This window comes from Vidua chalybeata, chromosome 6 (assembly GCF_026979565.1).
Source record: "Vidua chalybeata isolate OUT-0048 chromosome 6, bVidCha1 merged haplotype, whole genome shotgun sequence".
Taxonomy (NCBI): domain Eukaryota; kingdom Metazoa; phylum Chordata; class Aves; order Passeriformes; family Viduidae; genus Vidua; species Vidua chalybeata.
Window position 1 is genome coordinate 55,445,890 of NC_071535.1, and position 17,832 is coordinate 55,463,721.

At 48.2% G+C, this 17,832-nt stretch overlaps 1 protein-coding gene across 1 annotated transcript; it reads left to right on the forward strand.

Annotated features, from left to right (window-relative positions):
• The first annotated feature begins 747 nt into the window (after positions 1-747).
• On the forward strand, positions 748-16,146 carry LOC128790322 (acyl-CoA 6-desaturase-like). Its single transcript, XM_053946961.1, has 12 exons — positions 748-1,196; positions 4,665-4,775; positions 5,763-5,960; positions 6,074-6,175; positions 6,677-6,802; positions 8,022-8,082; positions 8,414-8,490; positions 8,655-8,752; positions 9,323-9,419; positions 10,320-10,399; positions 11,437-11,562; positions 12,462-16,146. The coding sequence occupies exons 1-12, from the start codon at positions 990-992 to the stop codon at positions 12,511-12,513; spliced, it is 1,335 nt and encodes a 444-aa protein (XP_053802936.1). The 5' UTR covers positions 748-989; the 3' UTR covers positions 12,514-16,146.
• Positions 16,147-17,832: the final 1,686 nt, after the last annotated feature.

Here is a 17,832-nt window from a genome sequence, read left to right on the forward strand (position 1 = left end):
AAAGTGGGCAAGAGGAGAAGGAGGAAAAGGGGGATAAAGGGAGGAAAGAGAGAAGAAAGGAGTGAAGTGGGAAAGGTGGGGAAGGGGAGGCGGAGAAAAGGGAGGAAGGAGGAGAGGGCAGAAAAGGAAATGAAGAAAAAGAAAAGAAAACAGGGAAAAGTAAGGGAGGAAAAAAGAAGGAGAAAGACAAGGAAAATAACGCGGGAAAAAAAAAACAAAAAAAAAAAAAAAAAAAAAAAAAAAAAAAAAAACGGCGGGGACAGCTCTTTACATCAGGAGCCAAAAAATCTCGAGGACACGAAGCTCGGAGCGGGAGGTGGAGGAGGAGGAGGAGGAGGCGAGGGGCTCCCGTCCCCGGGCGGCCCCGGCCCGCAGCCGCTTCGAAAGATCGGGACGGGCCAATGGGCGGGAGTGGGAGGGCGGCGGGACAGCCGGGATTGGCGCTGGGGCTCGGCTGATCCCGCCGGGAGAGCCCCGGCACCGGGCGGAGCGGAGCGGGGGCGATGCCGGGCAGAGGGGGGCGGGATGCCGGGCAGGGGGAGATGCCCGCGGGGAGGAGGATGCTGAGTTTGGGGAAGGGGGGGGATGCCGAGAGGGAGGAGAATGCCTGGGAGAAAGGATGATGCTGGGAGAGGGAGGGGATGCCGAGGGAGGAGAATGCCCGGGGGGGATGCCCGAGAGGGGGGTGCGAGGGGGCGTGTGGGTGGAAGGGGCCGAGCTTCCCTCAAAACACAGGGCTATGTGCGAGGATAAAGTGCATCAGTGCGGGGACAGCCAGCCTAGGGGGCACTTCCGAGCAGGCGGAGAGAAGCGAGAAACAAAGAGAAGGGAGGACATGAGCGAAGGCGAAGGGAGGGAGCAGGGGATCAGCTGAGCTCAATCCCGCCAGGAAAGCTCTTCCCCTCCGGCACATCCCTGAGAGGCGCAGGGACAGGTTCTCCCCCCTCCTTTCCCCCTTTGGTCAAGAAGACAAAGAACCGAGTGGCCCCATGGGGAAAGGGGGTGAGCAAGGGGGGGACTCGGGGGAGCCGGCGGCGCAGATCCGCTTCTACACCTGGGAGGAGATCCAGAAGCACAACCTGAGGACGGACAAGTGGCTGGTGATAGAGCGAAAGGTTTATAATATCACCAAGTGGGCAAACAGGCACCCGGGGGGCCAGCGAGTCATCAGCCACTGCGCCGGCGAAGATGCCACGGTAAGGACCGACCCCCGCGGCTCTCCCGGCTCCAGCTGCATCCTCTGACAGCTCCTTCCCTCCCCAAAGGGAGCCAGCTGCCTGCTGTCCCCTGTCCCCATCTCCCCAACACCTGCTGGACACCCGGCTCAGCCCCTTTCGCTGCTCCCAGCTCGGTTCAAGCGGATGCAGGTTCCCCACGATGGGTTGGTAGGGATAATTCTGCTTAAATCCTGCTGGTTTGCCTTTGTCTCCTGCTTGTGCCCGTGCCTCGAGCCCTGAATTCAGGAGCAAAGTGTCCCAAATCTCCCCTTTTCCAGTGTGCAGCTTGTGACATGCAGAGTCACGCAGCCAAGCACAGGGAGGGTTAAACAGAGGCCAGGCTGTGTCTCAAAGTTGCTTCTGTGAGGAGGCTTTAAAACAAGGAGCTTTTTAGCATTTTTTTCCCCAGGAGAAAATTCTCTGGAGAATTTGGTTACAGGTTGCTACAGAAAAGAGAAAAAAAAAAAAAAAAAGCAGCAAACCATTTGCTGCTGCTCCAGCTGCTCCTTCACTGGGTTCAGCCACCTCTCAGGTTTCAGTCAAAGATAAGAAACCAAACAAAAAAAAACCAAAAAAAACCAAAACAAAACAAAAAAAAACAAAAACCAAACAAAACAAAAAACCAATCCCAACCGTGAAACAGGAACAAATTAGAAATAAATTGTTTGTTGTCTGGAGTTCCTCTCAAAACCACCTTCCTCAGAAGTGCATCCAGAGAGCATGTTCTCCCTTCAGGGTGTGTTAATGAAATCCAAGCAGCCTCAGAGCTCTTCCTAAAACGTGCAGAGACCAAGCAGGAACAGGAACTGCTGGTCTCCCACGGCTTCTGACACCTTAGCAAGGAGGAGGCTCCATGTGTGACAAAATTTTTTGGCAGAACCTTCCCTTTCCATCAGCCCCCACTTCCCTGCGTCCTGTGATTATTTTCCATTCTTTTCCTTGAAGCACTGAGCTGCATTTCGACACTTCTGTCCCTTTTCAGTAAATCCTCTGAATGAATAGCTTTCTCTCTCAGAAAGATGGGCCAGGTTTTGCTTTCAACTGCTTAAACACAGAGCTGCTGAAACAGGAGGAGTTTGACTCCTATCCCCAAGAATTTAACTCCAGTATCTCCATTAGCAACCAAAAAGCATCTGTTACTGCAGAAGCCTTTAAAGGGAGGCTGAAACACAGGTTGGTGGGTCCAGGATTGCTGGTTCTCCTCCCACCTCCCCAGACTACATTGCATCCCACACTCCATGAAGGCATGGCCTTAAAAATGCTCTGAAATTCTTAAATCACCACTCCGAGCACTAAACCAGGATTGGCATCAGTTTTGCAGCTTCCCTGTGGTGAACAACCATTTACAGCCAGAAAACCCTCGCTCATTCAGGGGGAGAAGCCTCTGTGGGTTTAGATTGGATTTTAGGAGGAAATCCCTCCCTGTGAGGGTGCTGAGGCCCTGGCACAGGTTGTCCAAAGAAGCTGTGGCTGCCCCGTCCCTGGCAGTGTCCAAGGCCAGGCTGGATGGGGTTTGGAGTAACCTGGCCTATGGAAGGTGTCCCTGCCCATGGCAGGGGAGTGGAATGAGATGATTTTTGAAGTCTCTTTCAACCAAAACCATTCCATGGGTCTCTGATTTTTTTAAACACAACATCTGAGTCTGGGCCAACCTGTTCTGGTGTCACCTCATGCACAGAACACAAAGGCAAGGGACTCTTTGCAGTGTCTCTGTACCAGAAGTGTTCAGGGATATAAAAGAAAATCCTTGTGCAGACTGCTCTAAGCACTCCCAATGCTCAAGTACAGCTCATATCTCAATTATACGAAGCTTTTTTTTCCTCACCAAAAGCAGCTGGAATAACTCCCATATCCCATAAAACACTTTGGCTTATTTGGTCAGTAGATCACAAAGCTGGGAGGTCAAGTGCCAATATCACACAGCATTTCCCAGGGATTATCTTTTCCCTTAAGCTTTTTATTTCCTGCAGTACAGGACTGAGAACAATTCCAAAATTCAGGTGCTATCTTATATTTGGAATTTATTAGTACAGGAGCTTAATGAGATAAACATAACAAAAATCCAATCCTTCCATCATTTGCAGGATCTCCAGGCAGTAAGCACCCAGACCTCCAAAGACACTTTTATTTTCAGCAGTTAAAATAATACAGAATCAACATTTTTTAATGCTTCTTATGTGTCACCCTCTCTCTTCCCCTGTCTTCCCCTTTTTTTTTTGTTTTCAGCAAAACTGCAGAGCCTTGCAGTAGGCACAGTCAGCTATTCACTTCCCCCCTCATTCTGATTTTCCTTCCCCTTTCACATCTTCTGCAAATTGTTCCAGAGAGGGAAACAATGAACCAGAGTCAACATTTCAGTGACCTACTTCTGGGTCCAAGTTTTGATTTATTTTGGTGGACTTTGGGCCTGAGGTCGTCACCTGGCATTCTTGAACTCCAGACTGAGGGCAGCTCCCAGAAGGGTCAGCTGGACACAGGCAGCACTTTCCAGTCTGCCCTTTGTCTTTAGAGCCAGGAGGGAAATATTAGTTGGTCCCTACAATTGTTAGGCAATGGGACAAAGGTGGAAAGGCTGGAGCATGGTTCCCCTCGCTCCTGTTTTTAATGATTTTTTTTTCCATACTCTCTTAGCACTTCATGGAACCAATCTTTCCTGTTCTCCCAGGTGAATTCCAAGAGCTGACTCCAGTTCTGTGCACAGAGGAAAGGGCAAGGACAGAGTGAGGGTTTCTGATGTGGGTCAGCTTTCTGTCCCTGCTGTTGTCCTTGGGGTTAAAATTCCAGATGTGCCATGGGAAAGGATCTGGCCAAGATCTCACTATGAGCATCAGGCACCTGTGGGATACAGGTGGACAAAAATATGTGGAAAGGGGAAGGAATAGAGAAAAATAGAAGCCAGATAAACTAGTGAATGACAGGATCAAAATTACTCCACAAACAAGGCATTATTCTTCTCAAAAATCACCACTTTTTCCTCAGCTGTTTTACAGCTGGGATCTCCAGGCTTGGCCAAAACACCTAAGAATATTTTCTGTGTTTGCAGTCACATCCAGCTTCAGCCACCACAGTCAGTCCCTCTCTTGACTTGCTTCCAGGAGCAGACTTTCCAAGGGTATTTATATCCTAGGAGGGATTTGCACAAATTCCCCTCTGCCTACCTTCTAAGGGAATTAACAGGATTTAAGTATTTAGTTGCTTAGAAAGAATTTCTCGAGGTGCCTTTCACCATATGGCTGGATGCCATCCCAGGTCTCACTGTTCCCAGGACAGCAAATTCATCAGGCTTTAGTGGAATTAATGTCCCAAAAAGTGATCACAGAGCTGGAGGTCACCTGGCCCCCTCTTCCACAGGTTCCACAACTGCTGGAGGTGGGTGGGAATGACACAGTGAATAGGAAGAACATCTTACTCCTGAATCTCACACAGTTCCTCCTGTTTCCACTCCAGGATGCATTCCAGGCCTTCCATATCAATCCCACCTTGGTGCAGAAGTTTCTCAAGCCGCTGCTTATTGGAGAACTCGCTCCAGGGGAGCCCAGCCAGGACCGAGACAAAAATGTGAGTATTTGTTCCTCAGCTGGGGTTCAGGGTGGCTGCTCCCACCATTCTTTCCCTCTTGGGATGCTCTCCAGAGAGGGAGAGGAGTTCTCAGTGACTGAACAACTCCATGCAGAGTATTTTCATCCTATCATGGATTCAAATATGTGTGGAAAGTGGGTTACACTTTTGGCTGTACAAACCTTTTCGTTCCCACAGAGCCACCAACAGCCAATTTCTGGCAGCCCATTCCAAGCACCCAGGCTGGACTGAGCCCATCCTGAAGGGAAATAGGAACTGAGACATGTGGAATAGGAAATGTGCACCAGCCCTGGTGACTGTGGTCCCTTCTGCTGCTCTTTTGCTGGTGACCAAGCTCCAAAACACAAGTCCCCAGATGTCCCATTTTGGTGGCCTTGCTAAGGAGCAGCAGCCACTGCCCATCCTCAGGGCAGCTCTGTATCCCTGCTCATCCATTATTCAGGCCCAGAGCATGGCACAACTGGCTCTGGCCAGGAAACTCAATCCTGCCCCGTTGTTTGTGGCTGGCCATGATTGTGATATATCTGTGTCACTCACAATAGAGGGGACAACGCTGGCCCCCAGTGACCCAGGAATGCCCCTCATGGATGGCTGCACGGGAGCTGGCCCATGGATTGAATGGATGATGGGTGATAGTGGGTGCTCATTACCAGAGCTCTGGAATTAGGCACAATAGCACTGAATTCCCTCTTGCTCCAGCTTCTCCTTAGCGCTCAGGAAGCTCATTCAGACACCATCAGGTGATATGACACTCAACAGAGCTTGGATTACTCTCCTGGCTCCAGGTCCAAAAGGTCAGGATGTGGGCTCAGACCAGCCAGGATGTTTATTCATAGGAATACAGGGCAAAGAGCTGGAATATGGAGCCAGGTTCCTTAGCATGGAGCTCATCCTTCTTCCATCCATCCCACAACTCAGTCAGGCTCACTTCCAAGCCTCACCCTGCTCTTGCCTGTCCTGTTGCAGTCCCAGCTGGTGGAGGATTTCCGGACCCTGCGGAAGACAGCGGAGGACATGAACCTGTTCCGAGCCAGCCCCTTGTTCTTCTCCTTTTACCTGGGCCACATCATTGCCATGGAAGTTTTGGCTTGGCTCATGATTTCCTACTTTGGGACCGGCTGGATCACAACCCTCATCCTTGCCTGCATCCTTACAACTTCCCAGGTGATAAAGAGAGATCTTCCTCACACTCCCAGTTTGGCCTCCGTCTCCATTTCTTTCCTGCTTAGCTCTGATTCCCAATAGCTTCCTAACTACTTGATTTCCCCTTATCCCAGGCCCAGGCAGGGTGGCTGCAACACGATTTTGGACACCTCTCCGTCTTCAAGAAGTCTTCCTGGAACCACGTCGTCCACAAGTTTGTCATTGGACACCTGAAGGTAAAAGGAATTATGGAGCCAGGGAATTCTGGGAATGCATCACTTTAGCTGGGGCAGAGTAGGGAAGGGAGGCTCTTAACCTTCCCAGAGTAAGCAGAGGCACAAAAAAAGTTGATTACATTGCCCATGGAGCAACCTGGGCTAGTGGAAGGTGTCCCTGCTCATGGCAGGGGGTTGGGACTGGATGAGCTTTAAAGTCCCTTCCAACTCAAACAATTTCAGGACTTTCTGGGAAGACACAGTGACCTGTAACTCACTCAGAGTGTGTTTATTCCATGTTCTTTCAATACAGATGATCCTTAGGGATCTCTCTGCAAGCAGCAGTCTCATAGCAACCAACAACTCCACCACGCCCTGCTTGCTGCTCTTCCCAAAGCAAATCCCACTTTGGTCACAAATTGGGTCGCATTTATAGGAACAATTAGTTCCTATAAATGATTGGGTAATCCCACCTTGGGAGCAGCTCTCCGTGGATGAAAACTCCTTGTTCTCCTTGCCCAGGGTGCCTCTGCAAACTGGTGGAACCACCGCCACTTCCAGCACCACGCCAAGCCCAACATCTTCAAGAAGGACCCAGATGTGAACATGCTGCACATTTTTGTCCTGGGAGACACACAGCCTGTTGAGGTAAGGAAAAGTAGGGAAAACATGGAAAACTACTGTCCGAGAGGGCTCTGGAGAGTGGTTGCGCAAATCCAGGAGTTGGCTCCCATTGTTAGACATGACTTGCACAGGCAGGACTTCCAGGAATGCTAGAAAGGAAATGCTTAATCCAGGGATTTCGTCTGGCTGCGTGGTCTGACAGGAGTTTGGAGCCAATCCTTGGGCTGAGGAGCAGCACAGACTACTAATTCCAAATCCATTTCCTGTGCTGACCACAGGAGAAAGTGTCTTGGGTTACGTTGGGAAAAATAAAGCAGGTGGGGTTGGAGGGAAAGCAAAAAGCCACTAAAGGCCACTTCATGCTGCTGGCTTGAAGTACCAGCATAAGGGGGGAATACGGTGTTCCTCAGTATTGCAGCAAAAGCATTCAAAACTGACCTTCCATTTCCATAGCAAATATCTTCCAGCATCAAGTAATTTTAATTTTAATTCTATCTACCCCTCCAGAGCCAAAATATTTACTGCCTGTTCATGAAAACCTACCCAAAGCACTTAAATAATGGTGTTTTTTCACAGTGGAACAAGGATTTCTAGTTTTAAAAACAAAACCCCAAGAAAATGGACAAGCAGCAAAGACAACACAGGGAAATACAACATTAAAAACGGTTTTGCAGCCAGATCTTGTATTATTGAGAAAGCAGACCATGGTTCTACTACTTAAAGGAAAACCTAAACATTTGTGGTAACAAGGAAAAACTGGATTTCTGCCTCAAAATATCTGATATTAGGCCAGAATCAGTCTATCCCAATATTCTCACATTGGTATAAAAATCCTTTTCCAAATGATGCCAAGCACACAGCCTTGCAGAGCTCAGCCCAGAGGGGATAATGTGCCTGATTTATTGGTGTTACAAGCCTTCCCTTCCAAAAAATCAGACTTTATGCCTATCACATTCGTATTAGTGAAGATGGAGGTGCTGGCAGCTCTTCTTACAGACAGGGATGGCAGAAGGTGAAGTGCATCAAAATTCCATGAAGTAAATAGAAACTATCTTTAAAAATTGAGTTTACACCTAACACAATGACAAAGTTAGGACATTTAATCACTCCAAATCTCTTCTTACCTGCTGGTGGGAATTCAGTCAAAACTCCCTGGTCAATAAATTAAGAATTACTGCAGAGAATCTGCTTTTACCTGGCAATGTCCCAGTCCCAGGCTGAGCTGTCTTGTTGTGTCCTGCAGTATGGCAAGAAGAAGCTGAAGTACCTGCCTTACAACCACCAGCACGAGTACTTCTTCCTCAGTGAGTATCCACTCTCCTCTCTTCCCTTTTCCTGGAATGCCACTTGTCCTTTCCAGCCCTCACTGTGTGAGCAGATTAACTCCTCAAATCCCAACTCATCCCACCCTTCCTCAGGACCCTGTGCAGGTCCCAAAATCAGCTCAGGGATATCCAAGCCCCTGGAACATTGCCCTGTAGAGCAAGGGAACGTAAAACAGCTGAGGCTGGGAATGACCTCCATGTGAGAGGCTCCATGGAAAAACTGCACGTTCCCAGTTCCATGGAAGCAGTCCCCCATGTCACACACCTTCCCACCCCTCTGATGGCCAAACCATTTCCCTTTGCCTTGCAGTCTTCCCACCTCTGCTCATCCCTGTGTATTTCCAAATCCAAATCATCTCGACCATGATCAAGCACAGGTTCTGGGCGGTGAGTGAAACATTCCCTCCATCCTTATGGGGTCTGGCTGGAAACTGGAGCGGAGAGGGAGGCCAGGGGGCAGGCAGGAATTACCCAGTGTTCCAAACATCACCAGCAAGGACACGTTATCCGAGATGGGCAAAGTGATGCCTGGTGTTTTCTCGGTCCCCCAGGACCTGGCCTGGGCCATCAGCTACTACCTGCGCTACTTCATCACCTACATCCCGTTCTACGGCCTCCTGGGATCCCTGTGTCTCCTCACGTTTGTCAGGTAGGGGATCCAGGGCATCCCTGCTGCTCTCCCATCCCTCCAGTGCCATTTGAGCCTGGCCTCTGCTCTGCTGTGTCCCACTGCCTCACTTTCCTGTCAGCATCTCTGAGTTCCAGCTCCTCTGGCACTCTCCCTGCACCCTCCCCTGCCCCATGATGGTCCTGCCGGGATTCTCCTGCCTTTCCTCATTCCCTGTTCTCACACACTGCTGATCCCACTTCGGTCATGGCTGGACCCTCCCAGAGCACCTCATCCCACCCTCTTCCCAGCAGACTGTGGAGGTAATTCTGTGCATGCTCCAAGTCTGAAATCAAGCTGGAAAACTTATCACAACTAGCCCATTATTCTCAAAATATTTGATGAAACTCAAAGTGCAAAAAAAAAAAAAAAAGCAAAATTGCAAAATCGGATCATCTGCTTTTGCAGAAAACAAGCCTGGAACAAAGATGATTCCAGGCAATTCCTTGTCAACATCCATCCACGTCTCTGCTGCTCCCTGCAAGCCCCACTCTAATTACCTGATGTCCCCATGTGTGGTAGAAATTCTCATGATTTTTCCTGGTTTTGCAGGTTTCTGGAGAGTCACTGGTTCGTGTGGGTCACCCAGATGAATCACATTCCAATGGAAATTGATTCTGAGAAGCACAGAGACTGGCTGAGCTCCCAGGTAACTGGGAGGGAGGAAAACCACCCCTGACTCACCCCAAAATGGGATTTACTCAAAGAGTGTGAGAGTTACCACCACCCCTTACTAGGATATAGTGTCTTGTCCATGACTTCTCCCATAAACATGGTCTTCCCAGAGCCAGCATTGCTGGGCAAAGACATGGAATTACAAAGTTCTGCAATTCCCCTGACAATCAAAAGGTTACCTGTGGTGAGTGAAGCTGGATGTGATTGCAAATCCAAGAATCATTCCTGGGTGTTTTGGCCAGGCCTGTAGATCCCAGCAATAAAACAGCTGAGGAAAAAATGTTGACTCTTCATTTTGGAGACTGCCTTTGTCCTTTTGTTCTGGAAGATGAGTGATTGAGTTCTCCCTTTCCTCTTCTTTATTCTAGAGCCATCTTCTTGATATTCTGGCAGTTCTATCCCCCTGCAAATCCAAGGAAAATGTGTGAGGGAGGAACCCTATCAAAAATTTGGTTGAATTTTAAGAATTTTAAGAAAAAATATCTAATTTTATGATCATTAATGGCAGGAATACCTAAGAAATATTCTCAGAATATCACACTTAAGGCAAACTGAGCAATAACTACATGGGGATGGGGAAGCTTTGTGTCCATGCATTTTCCTCCTGTTTTCTACCTTGGTACTGCTGTCAACCCTCTGATCTCCAACAGGAGAGGCTGAAATTTAGGAATCTGGGCTTGGGCTGCTACATCACTTCACCACCAGTGAGAGTTTGATTACCTGAGGCCCTGAGGGAGGATTAAAGCTCCCCTTGCTGCACCCAGCAGGCCCAGCACAGCAGGCGGTGCATTCCCAGAGCTCAGGAAAGAGGAATTTCACCCCGATTTTGGGATGAGCCACCCCTAACCCTCACAGTTTTCTCTCTCCCTGGCAGATGGCAGCGACCTGCAACATTGAGCAGTCCTTTTTCAACGACTGGTTCACTGGGCACCTGAACTTCCAGATTGAGCACCAGTGAGTACAGAGCCAGGACGGCGAGGGCACTGCCAGCTTGTCACAGCCCAAGGGAGGGAATTATGAGCTGGAGAAGGATTGTATGCCAAGGAAACAGAGTCCCAGACTACACAGGCATGGAAAGTGTGGCTGCCCCATCCCTGGAAGTGCTCGAGCCCAGGTTGGATGAGGCTTGGAGCAACCTGCATTAGTGGAAGGTGTCCCTGCCCATGGCGGGGCAGGAACTGAATGAGCTTTAAGATCCCTTCCCACCCAAACCATTCCATGATAGTCTGCTTCCATTACAGCCTGACATTTTTCTCTCTTGCTTCAAAGCTTTCACTCTGACAGCCTTAATTTTGGGTTTAATTAGGAATTGTCGTTATGCATCTACCAATTGCAAAGGCTGTGGGCTCAAATCCCAAGCATCCACCTCAGAAAACTCCCCTCCCCTAAAGCGCTCCAGTGTTTTATAGAGTGTGGGACTGTGTAGGATGCTAGGTACCGGATTCCAGAGAAAATATGGAAAACAGGGACATATGGACAGTCTGTTGCCAATGGCAACAGCAAATGTAAAAGAAATGGCTTTTAGGGTGAGGCTGGCTGGTTTGGGAGCCAGCTTAGGAAATCTCCATGCAAGAACATAGGGCAAGGTACCCCCAAAATCCTTCTTTACCTGCTTCCAGAAGTGAAAAAGCAGGTCACTGGGAATTCAGTTCAGCAAGAAACAATTATTCCCAGAGGAATGGTCGGCCATCTCTGAGGCTGTTCCTTCACTCCTACTGCCCTCTCATTGCACTCGTGTCCCTTTTTGCACCAACTGGCTTTCAGTGTGTCCTGCGCATGCTTTGAGGCATGGACAGGAAAATCAGTTTTCACCACCTGCTTGAGACAGAGGAGTATAAAGCAGGAATGTCTCTGTGCTTCCCTTCCTTTGTTTGTGCAGCTTGAGGAGGAGGCACCAACAATGAGCCCCTGAGGATGCAAATCCTAATGCCTGTCCCTTGTCGCTTGTCTCAAGAGTTTTCTCAGCTTTGTTTTCTCTCTCTCCTCTCCAGCCTGTTTCCAACAATGCCACGGCACAACTTCTGGAAGGTGAAGCCTTTGGTGAAGTCATTATGTGCCAAGTATGGAGTCCACTATGAGGAGAAGCCTCTCGGGAAAGCGTTCATAGACATCGTTGGGTAAGGCCCTCCTGAGTCCACCTGCAGCTCATTTTTCCAGGGACACACATGATATTTTCTAGCACAGAGGATCCAGGACATGGCAGACCCATCAGAAATTTGTGTTGTTGCTGTCAAAGTACCAAACACTTGACCTTTAGACAGGTACAAACCTGATTGTGGCATCTGGGGAGATGGTAGCTCAGCAGTGCTGGGGTCGATCTTAGAAGGCTTTTCCAGTCCTAATGATTCTGACTTTTATACCACCCTGTTCTGAACTGGTGGCTCCTGCTGCTGGGAGCTGCCAGCAGATCTCCTGCTGCAAAGTGAGATGAAATCAAAGGGAAACGGGTCGGGTTACAGCCCCTGCTGCGTCCCCTGAGAGCTCTGACAGCAGCAACAGGCAATTCCCTACAGGCAGAGCTGGAGAGGATCTAACAGTCCTTGTCAGCAGCCTCGGTGTTAATGTTGCTGTCTCAGTTGCTCTGAGGGGAATAATTCATGGCAGGGAACATGAGAAAGCTCTGCAGTCCAGGCACCTCCTGCACAAAGCACTCTGAGCATGGGCAGATTGAAGTGGGGTGGCCACAGTGGGCAGGAGAGCTGGTTCCAAACCTGCTTTTGTCCTCAGATCTGGTAAGGACAGGGCCACACAGCACCAAGGCACAGTGGAGTGAAGCCTGGAGGCTCTCAGGAGAACTTACAGCCCCTTCCAGTGCCTAAAAGGGCTCCAAAGGAGCTGGAGAGGCATTCTGGACACAGGTCTGGAGTGACAGGACCAGGGGGAATGGCTTCACACTGACAGAGGGTGGGTTCTAGGAGTGTGATCCTATGATTGATATTAAATTCAGTAACAGCCTTCATTGCAGGAAAAACACAACAGAAGCAAGATTGCCAAACTTCTCCTTTCCTTCCCACAGGTCCCTAAAGAAATCTGGAGATCTCTGGCTGGATGCTTATCTCCATAAGTGATCATGAATCTTTCTGGGGAGGTGTGAGTGACCGGGAGGGATGGGGGGGACATGGGGGGATTCACATTTGTGTCTTTTACTCTCAGATCTCAGTCTAAATCCAGGGTTGGAGAGGAGTTTCCTGCCTTGCCAGCTGCTTCTGGTGCAGGCCCTGTTCAATCCAGACAGATTTAAAATGTGCTCCAGAGGGTGGAAAGCAAGGCCAGCAGTGCAAATGTTTCAGAAAGGAGCATTAATATCTGACCTTGTTTCACAAGATTTGTTCTCATTCTGCCTAAACCACACAAACCCCGATTCACACCTAAGGGTTTTTAGGCCTCAGTGAGTGTTTGCAATCCAAGGACACCCCAGTCACCTCATGCCTCTTTCCCATGTTTGTGTGGAAGAGGAATCACATCCCACAGGAGTGGCAGCTGCTGGACTGTGCTTCCAGCCCTGTCCAGAGCCCAGCCCCCTCCTTTCCCTGCCTCCTCCCCTTCTCAGCATCCCTTTAGTGCCAGCTGTGACCCTGGCCCTGCACAGCTAACCCCTAACCACAGCAGGGTTAACATAGCCGCGTTTTAGGATCAGCCCCTCTTCACAGGGGTCTGTAGAAGATTTCTGGGTTTAAACAGCAAAACGTCCCCTTTAGGAGAGGGTCTGTTTTCTCTTTAATGAGCAGCAGGTCTGGCAAAGGAATTGTCAGTAAATCACACAGAAGACCAAAACAATCAAACAAGCAAAACGTGCTAATTGCTCCTCAGTGCTCCAGGGGAACCACAAATGGCCTTTTCACCATCCTGCCCTGAAGAAACCCAGAGTTCTGCCTGTCTGCACATGCCAGGCAGGCACCGAGCCTCTTCTTGCCTGCCCGAGGCCAGGAGCCATGGCACTGTTCACTCTTCCCTTGGGAACAATCGCAGGAGAAAGGAGCTCTCCCTGCAAAAGGAGGAGCTGCTCAAATCCCAGCCGGAATCAGCCCTGCCCAGGCTGTGCTGCTGATGTGAGACCTTTGGAGAACCATCTTACAAATTGTCTAAAACTCCATTTTCTGCCCACCACCTAATTACCAAAATTCATTAATGACTTATCAGGAGATATGGTTGGACAGCTTCCAGGCGCTTCTGGAACAGGTGACCTGAGCCCAAATAAATCCAGGGTTTCAGGTTCAGCTGCAACACTACAGAAGAGATATTTGGTTTAGGACAAAGGTTCCAAAAGCAGCCTCCAGGTCCAGCATCTGCCTCGGTGCTCCCTGAAAACACCAGGAGGGAGACTCTGGTTACTTTGCATGCCTCATTACTTCCCTCAGCTCTGAAACTGGTTCCTCTCTGCCAAATCCCTGAATCCTAGCAGCATCCTACAGAATCAGCAAGGTGCTTCATCATGAATAGAGAAGACTCTGGGACTGTGGCCAGCATTGCAAAAAAAAAAAAAAAAAAAAAAATGTATTCCCTCCCCACCCTCTTTGGAGAATAAAATGAGATTTTATCTTTGCTTGCAGTGGAGAATTCAGCATCTTGCAACTTCAGCGAGCAATGCTTCCCGTTTGTAAAGGGCTTGTTCTGGGGGTCTTGCTCACCCAAGTACCACCAGGAATGTTTAGGGTGAAAAGCTACATAAGTAACATCCTTCTGGATGCTGTGATTTCCCAGGCAGGTAGTAAGGAGCTCTCCTGGAATTTGGCTAACTTCATCAGGACTGCCTTCATTTGTGCATCCCTTCCTTGAATGTACCTCACTTTGCTCCAGCAAGGATGACCACGAGCACAGTGGCATCAGCAGTGCAAGATTTTAAATATCCAACTTATTCTTCTCACAGCCCTTGGGGGTTTTTTGCCTTATTTACAGAGCAAATATTTTCCTCCTTAGCCCTGCCCCCTTCTTTTCTTCTCACTTTTCTTCTTGGGAAGCTGTTTGGATTGATCTTGGGGAAAGATCAGCTGTCAGGCAAATGGGCATTTTTTCCCCAAAAAACTTATTATTTTTTTCAGGCAAAGCCTCTCTGGCTCATATAGCTTTTTCCTTTCCTTCCAAAAAATCCTAGCTTTCTCTCTTGGAATTTGAACTGGTTTTAATGTGCCTTGATTCCTTGTTGGCACCCCATCCCTGCATCTGTTACAGGCGAGGTGGGATGAGGTTTGGGGCAACCTGGTCTAGGGAAGGTGTCCCTGTCCACAGCAGGAGGGTGGAATTGGATGATCTTTATTACCCCTTCCAACCCAAACCATTCCAGGATTCTACAAACTCTCCACTCTAACTGGAGCAGGTCAAAGAGATCCCTGACAAAGTGCCCTGGAAGTCTGGATCAATCTGCTTTATTATCATTGTTCTCCAAGTAAAAATAGGTTTATCTGAAGCTATTCCAGAAGTTTCAGTAAGACTGGAAATGTAGATAGATATAAATTTCCCATGAGCTTTGTCTCCAGCAAGGCAGCAATGAGTGGGACACGAGCAGGTTAAAATCTGCCATCAAAATGACTGAAACACAGAATTTTCAGCAGAGATTTGCCCAGCTTTCTGAGGACTCTTAACTAACCAGTTTCTCTGAAAATAATGAGGTGAAATCTTGTCCACTTTCTCTCTTGATAAAGGTCATTCATTTGCACTGTAATGAGACACAAACATGAAAAAAAAAACAAAAAACAAAAAAAAAAAAAACAAAACAAAAAAAAAAAAAAACAACAAAAAAACAAACAACCTCAGACAGTAAGAGGTGCTGGGAACCTGCCAGGGTTTATTGAACCCAGCTACACACATGGCAGTGGGGACCTGGAAACACAGCTGGTTTCAGAGTAGAGAATCAAACAACAGCCAGGGAAGGACTGGATTTGTTCTCCCCACTCACTGTGGGGGACTGGAGTAGGAGCTGGAGGACCAGGATGATTGAGGATGCCAGAGAAAAGCACAAAGGAGAAGCCTCTGGGTATGCTTTGGGAAGAGAATGAGAAATGGGAGAAGTTTGGGAAGGTCAGGGGTTGGGAAGGGATGCATGAGAGTTGGAGAAAAAATACAGAGGGATGAAGGAGGAGAAATTTGGAATCAGGTGTCCCATGATCTCCCAGCATGGCTGGAATCTGCCTGGAGGGCTGTGCTGGAGACACAGGGCAGGACCGGGCAGAGCTGGGGCTCAGAGGGGGTGGCAGGGACTGGTGACAGCCACAGGCACCTCGGAGTGAGCTGGATCTCACACTGAGCCCCCCCCCAGCTCTGGGAGCAGGGACTCACTGCCCCCAGCTCCCAGGGAGAGGCACTGTGGGAACTAGGGGACTTTCCTTGGAGCTTTCCCTCCAAGCATGGATTTGAGGAGTCTAGATCCCAACTGCTCACTGAAATAGGGCTTGGGAGGCTTGTCAGGACCCATGTCCAGGCACCATCATTCCCTGCTGCAGGGGCTGAGCTCTCTGGCTGGATTTGAGGTCTTCATTAGGGCAAAGACATCCTTTTCCTCAGTAGATGCTTTCCCAAGAAAGCCTTCCTAACAAAGCCCTAACATTTCCAGTGTTCAAACAGCAAACCCACATTTCTTAAAGGACAACTCCTGGTTTTTTTAATTCTTTAAAAAAAAAAAAATCCAGTAACTCAAAAAGAACAATTTTTTTTCCTTGTGTACTCTACCACTCAATAAAATCATAACTATTTGTTGACCATACAAATTATTTATGTTGTTTTTTTTTCCAGAGCCACTGGTGCTCAGGGAATTTGTTCCCTCTTGGAGTGCCTTCTGCCAGGTGGGCATGGAGATGCCAACTAAGCAAGTCAGGACATTGCTAGGATGGGAATGTCATCATCCAGGTTTTGCTCTGAGATCAAAAACATATTCAAATTCAGATTTGTAAAGAGTCAGGGTTGGATTTGACAAAAAGGGTAACTCAAGCTCCAATTTCAGATTTAACCTTGTAAATGGTCTTTTTTAGCAGTTCAAAATCAGATCCCAAGCCAAGAACACTGTGGAAGCAAACTAAAAAAGGACCTGGGATCAGAATTGCTTATTATGGCTTCCCTTGGTTTTCCTGGGGCTTTTTATGCAGGAGCTGTTAGCCAGTGAGTGTGGAAAGTCCTTTTTCCACTTCACATGGTGAAATTAGTGGAACTACTTTGATACCACTGACTCTAATAGCACAGATGGATTTCTTTATTAGCCTTCACAATCTCAGGATCAATGATGCTGCTTCCCCTCATCCTTTGAACAAACACCAAAGGAAAGGAGATTTTCCTGTCAAAGATTTGCCTGGCCACTCAAACTTGGCCTCCACACAGTCCAAGGAAGCAGCTGAGAACAAAATTGTGAAAACTTCATAGAAACACATTACAATTTTCTTAAAGTCCATTTTGTGCCCATTCATGGCTCATCCTGGGGTGTGGTGAGCACCTTGCAGCAGCTTTTCCAACCTTGCAGCTCCCTCCAATGCTTTGGTGGGTTTTGGGTCAACACCAGCAGTGGATTTTAGGTCAAAACTGTCTTGAGGTCAGCCCAGTGGCTTTAACAGAGCTGGTTCTGCCAGATGAACCCATTGAAACCTGTCCCATCAGGTGAAGGGGCAGACAAAGGGAACTCACAGGTTGTCCAGGGTCAGGAGACAAAGTGATGGCCAGATTATCCTTACCTGTCCCCTAAAACCAACACTGGAGCTTGCCAGAGTCCAAAGGAATTGCTCCATAGGCAAACTCCTCCTGCCCAAAAGCAGGTGCCACAGAACTCAAAGCAGAAAATGACCCCATTTTTAGGGCTTTCATTTCATCCCAGAACAAACAGGTTCCCCTAAAGCAAACACAGGTGGCTCTTACACAAAAATTAACTGTTACAAATCAATAGCTTCACTCATGAACAATATTGCTTTTATAAAAAAATCATGTTTTACTTACTCTGCAGGGCCCCAGTTCTAGAGGTTTCAGGAAACTTCTTCACAACATAATTTGTGTGTGGCATCAGCATGGGGAGAAACAGCTTCATAGTGCTCAGACGTACAGTTGTTATCCCCTCCAAGCTGGCCTTGAACACTTCAGGGATGGGGCAGCCACATTTGTGAGCTTCCTTCTTGCAATAAGTTTTTAAAACTCAGTTAAAACAAAACAAAAACAAACAAACAAAAAAAAAACCCCACCACCAACCAAAAAAACAACAGCAAGCTCAGCCTCTGAAAAACCCAAAATTTTTTTCCAATGTTTGTGCTCGGTTATATAATGTTATCATATATATTTTATTGAAAAATTAGCCAAAATTCTTCAAATATCACATAGAAACACTTCCATACTGAGTCCTTCCTACACCATCCCTCTGTCCTGGAGTTTCTACAGAACAGGACATTGTTGGAGCAGCTGTAAGGTGAATATTCAATTCA

Bases quoted from the DNA above. Each gene is read 5' to 3' on its own strand.
- LOC128790322 (XM_053946961.1), top strand. From the start codon at position 990: ATGGGGAAAGGGGGTGAGCAAGGGGGGGACTCGGGGGAGCCGGCGGCG. The intron at 8,491-8,654 runs GTGAGTGAAACA...TCGGTCCCCCAG, and splicing joins TCAAGCACAGGTTCTGGGCG to GACCTGGCCTGGGCCATCAG. The intron at 8,753-9,322 runs GTAGGGGATCCA...CTGGTTTTGCAG, and splicing joins TGTCTCCTCACGTTTGTCAG to GTTTCTGGAGAGTCACTGGT.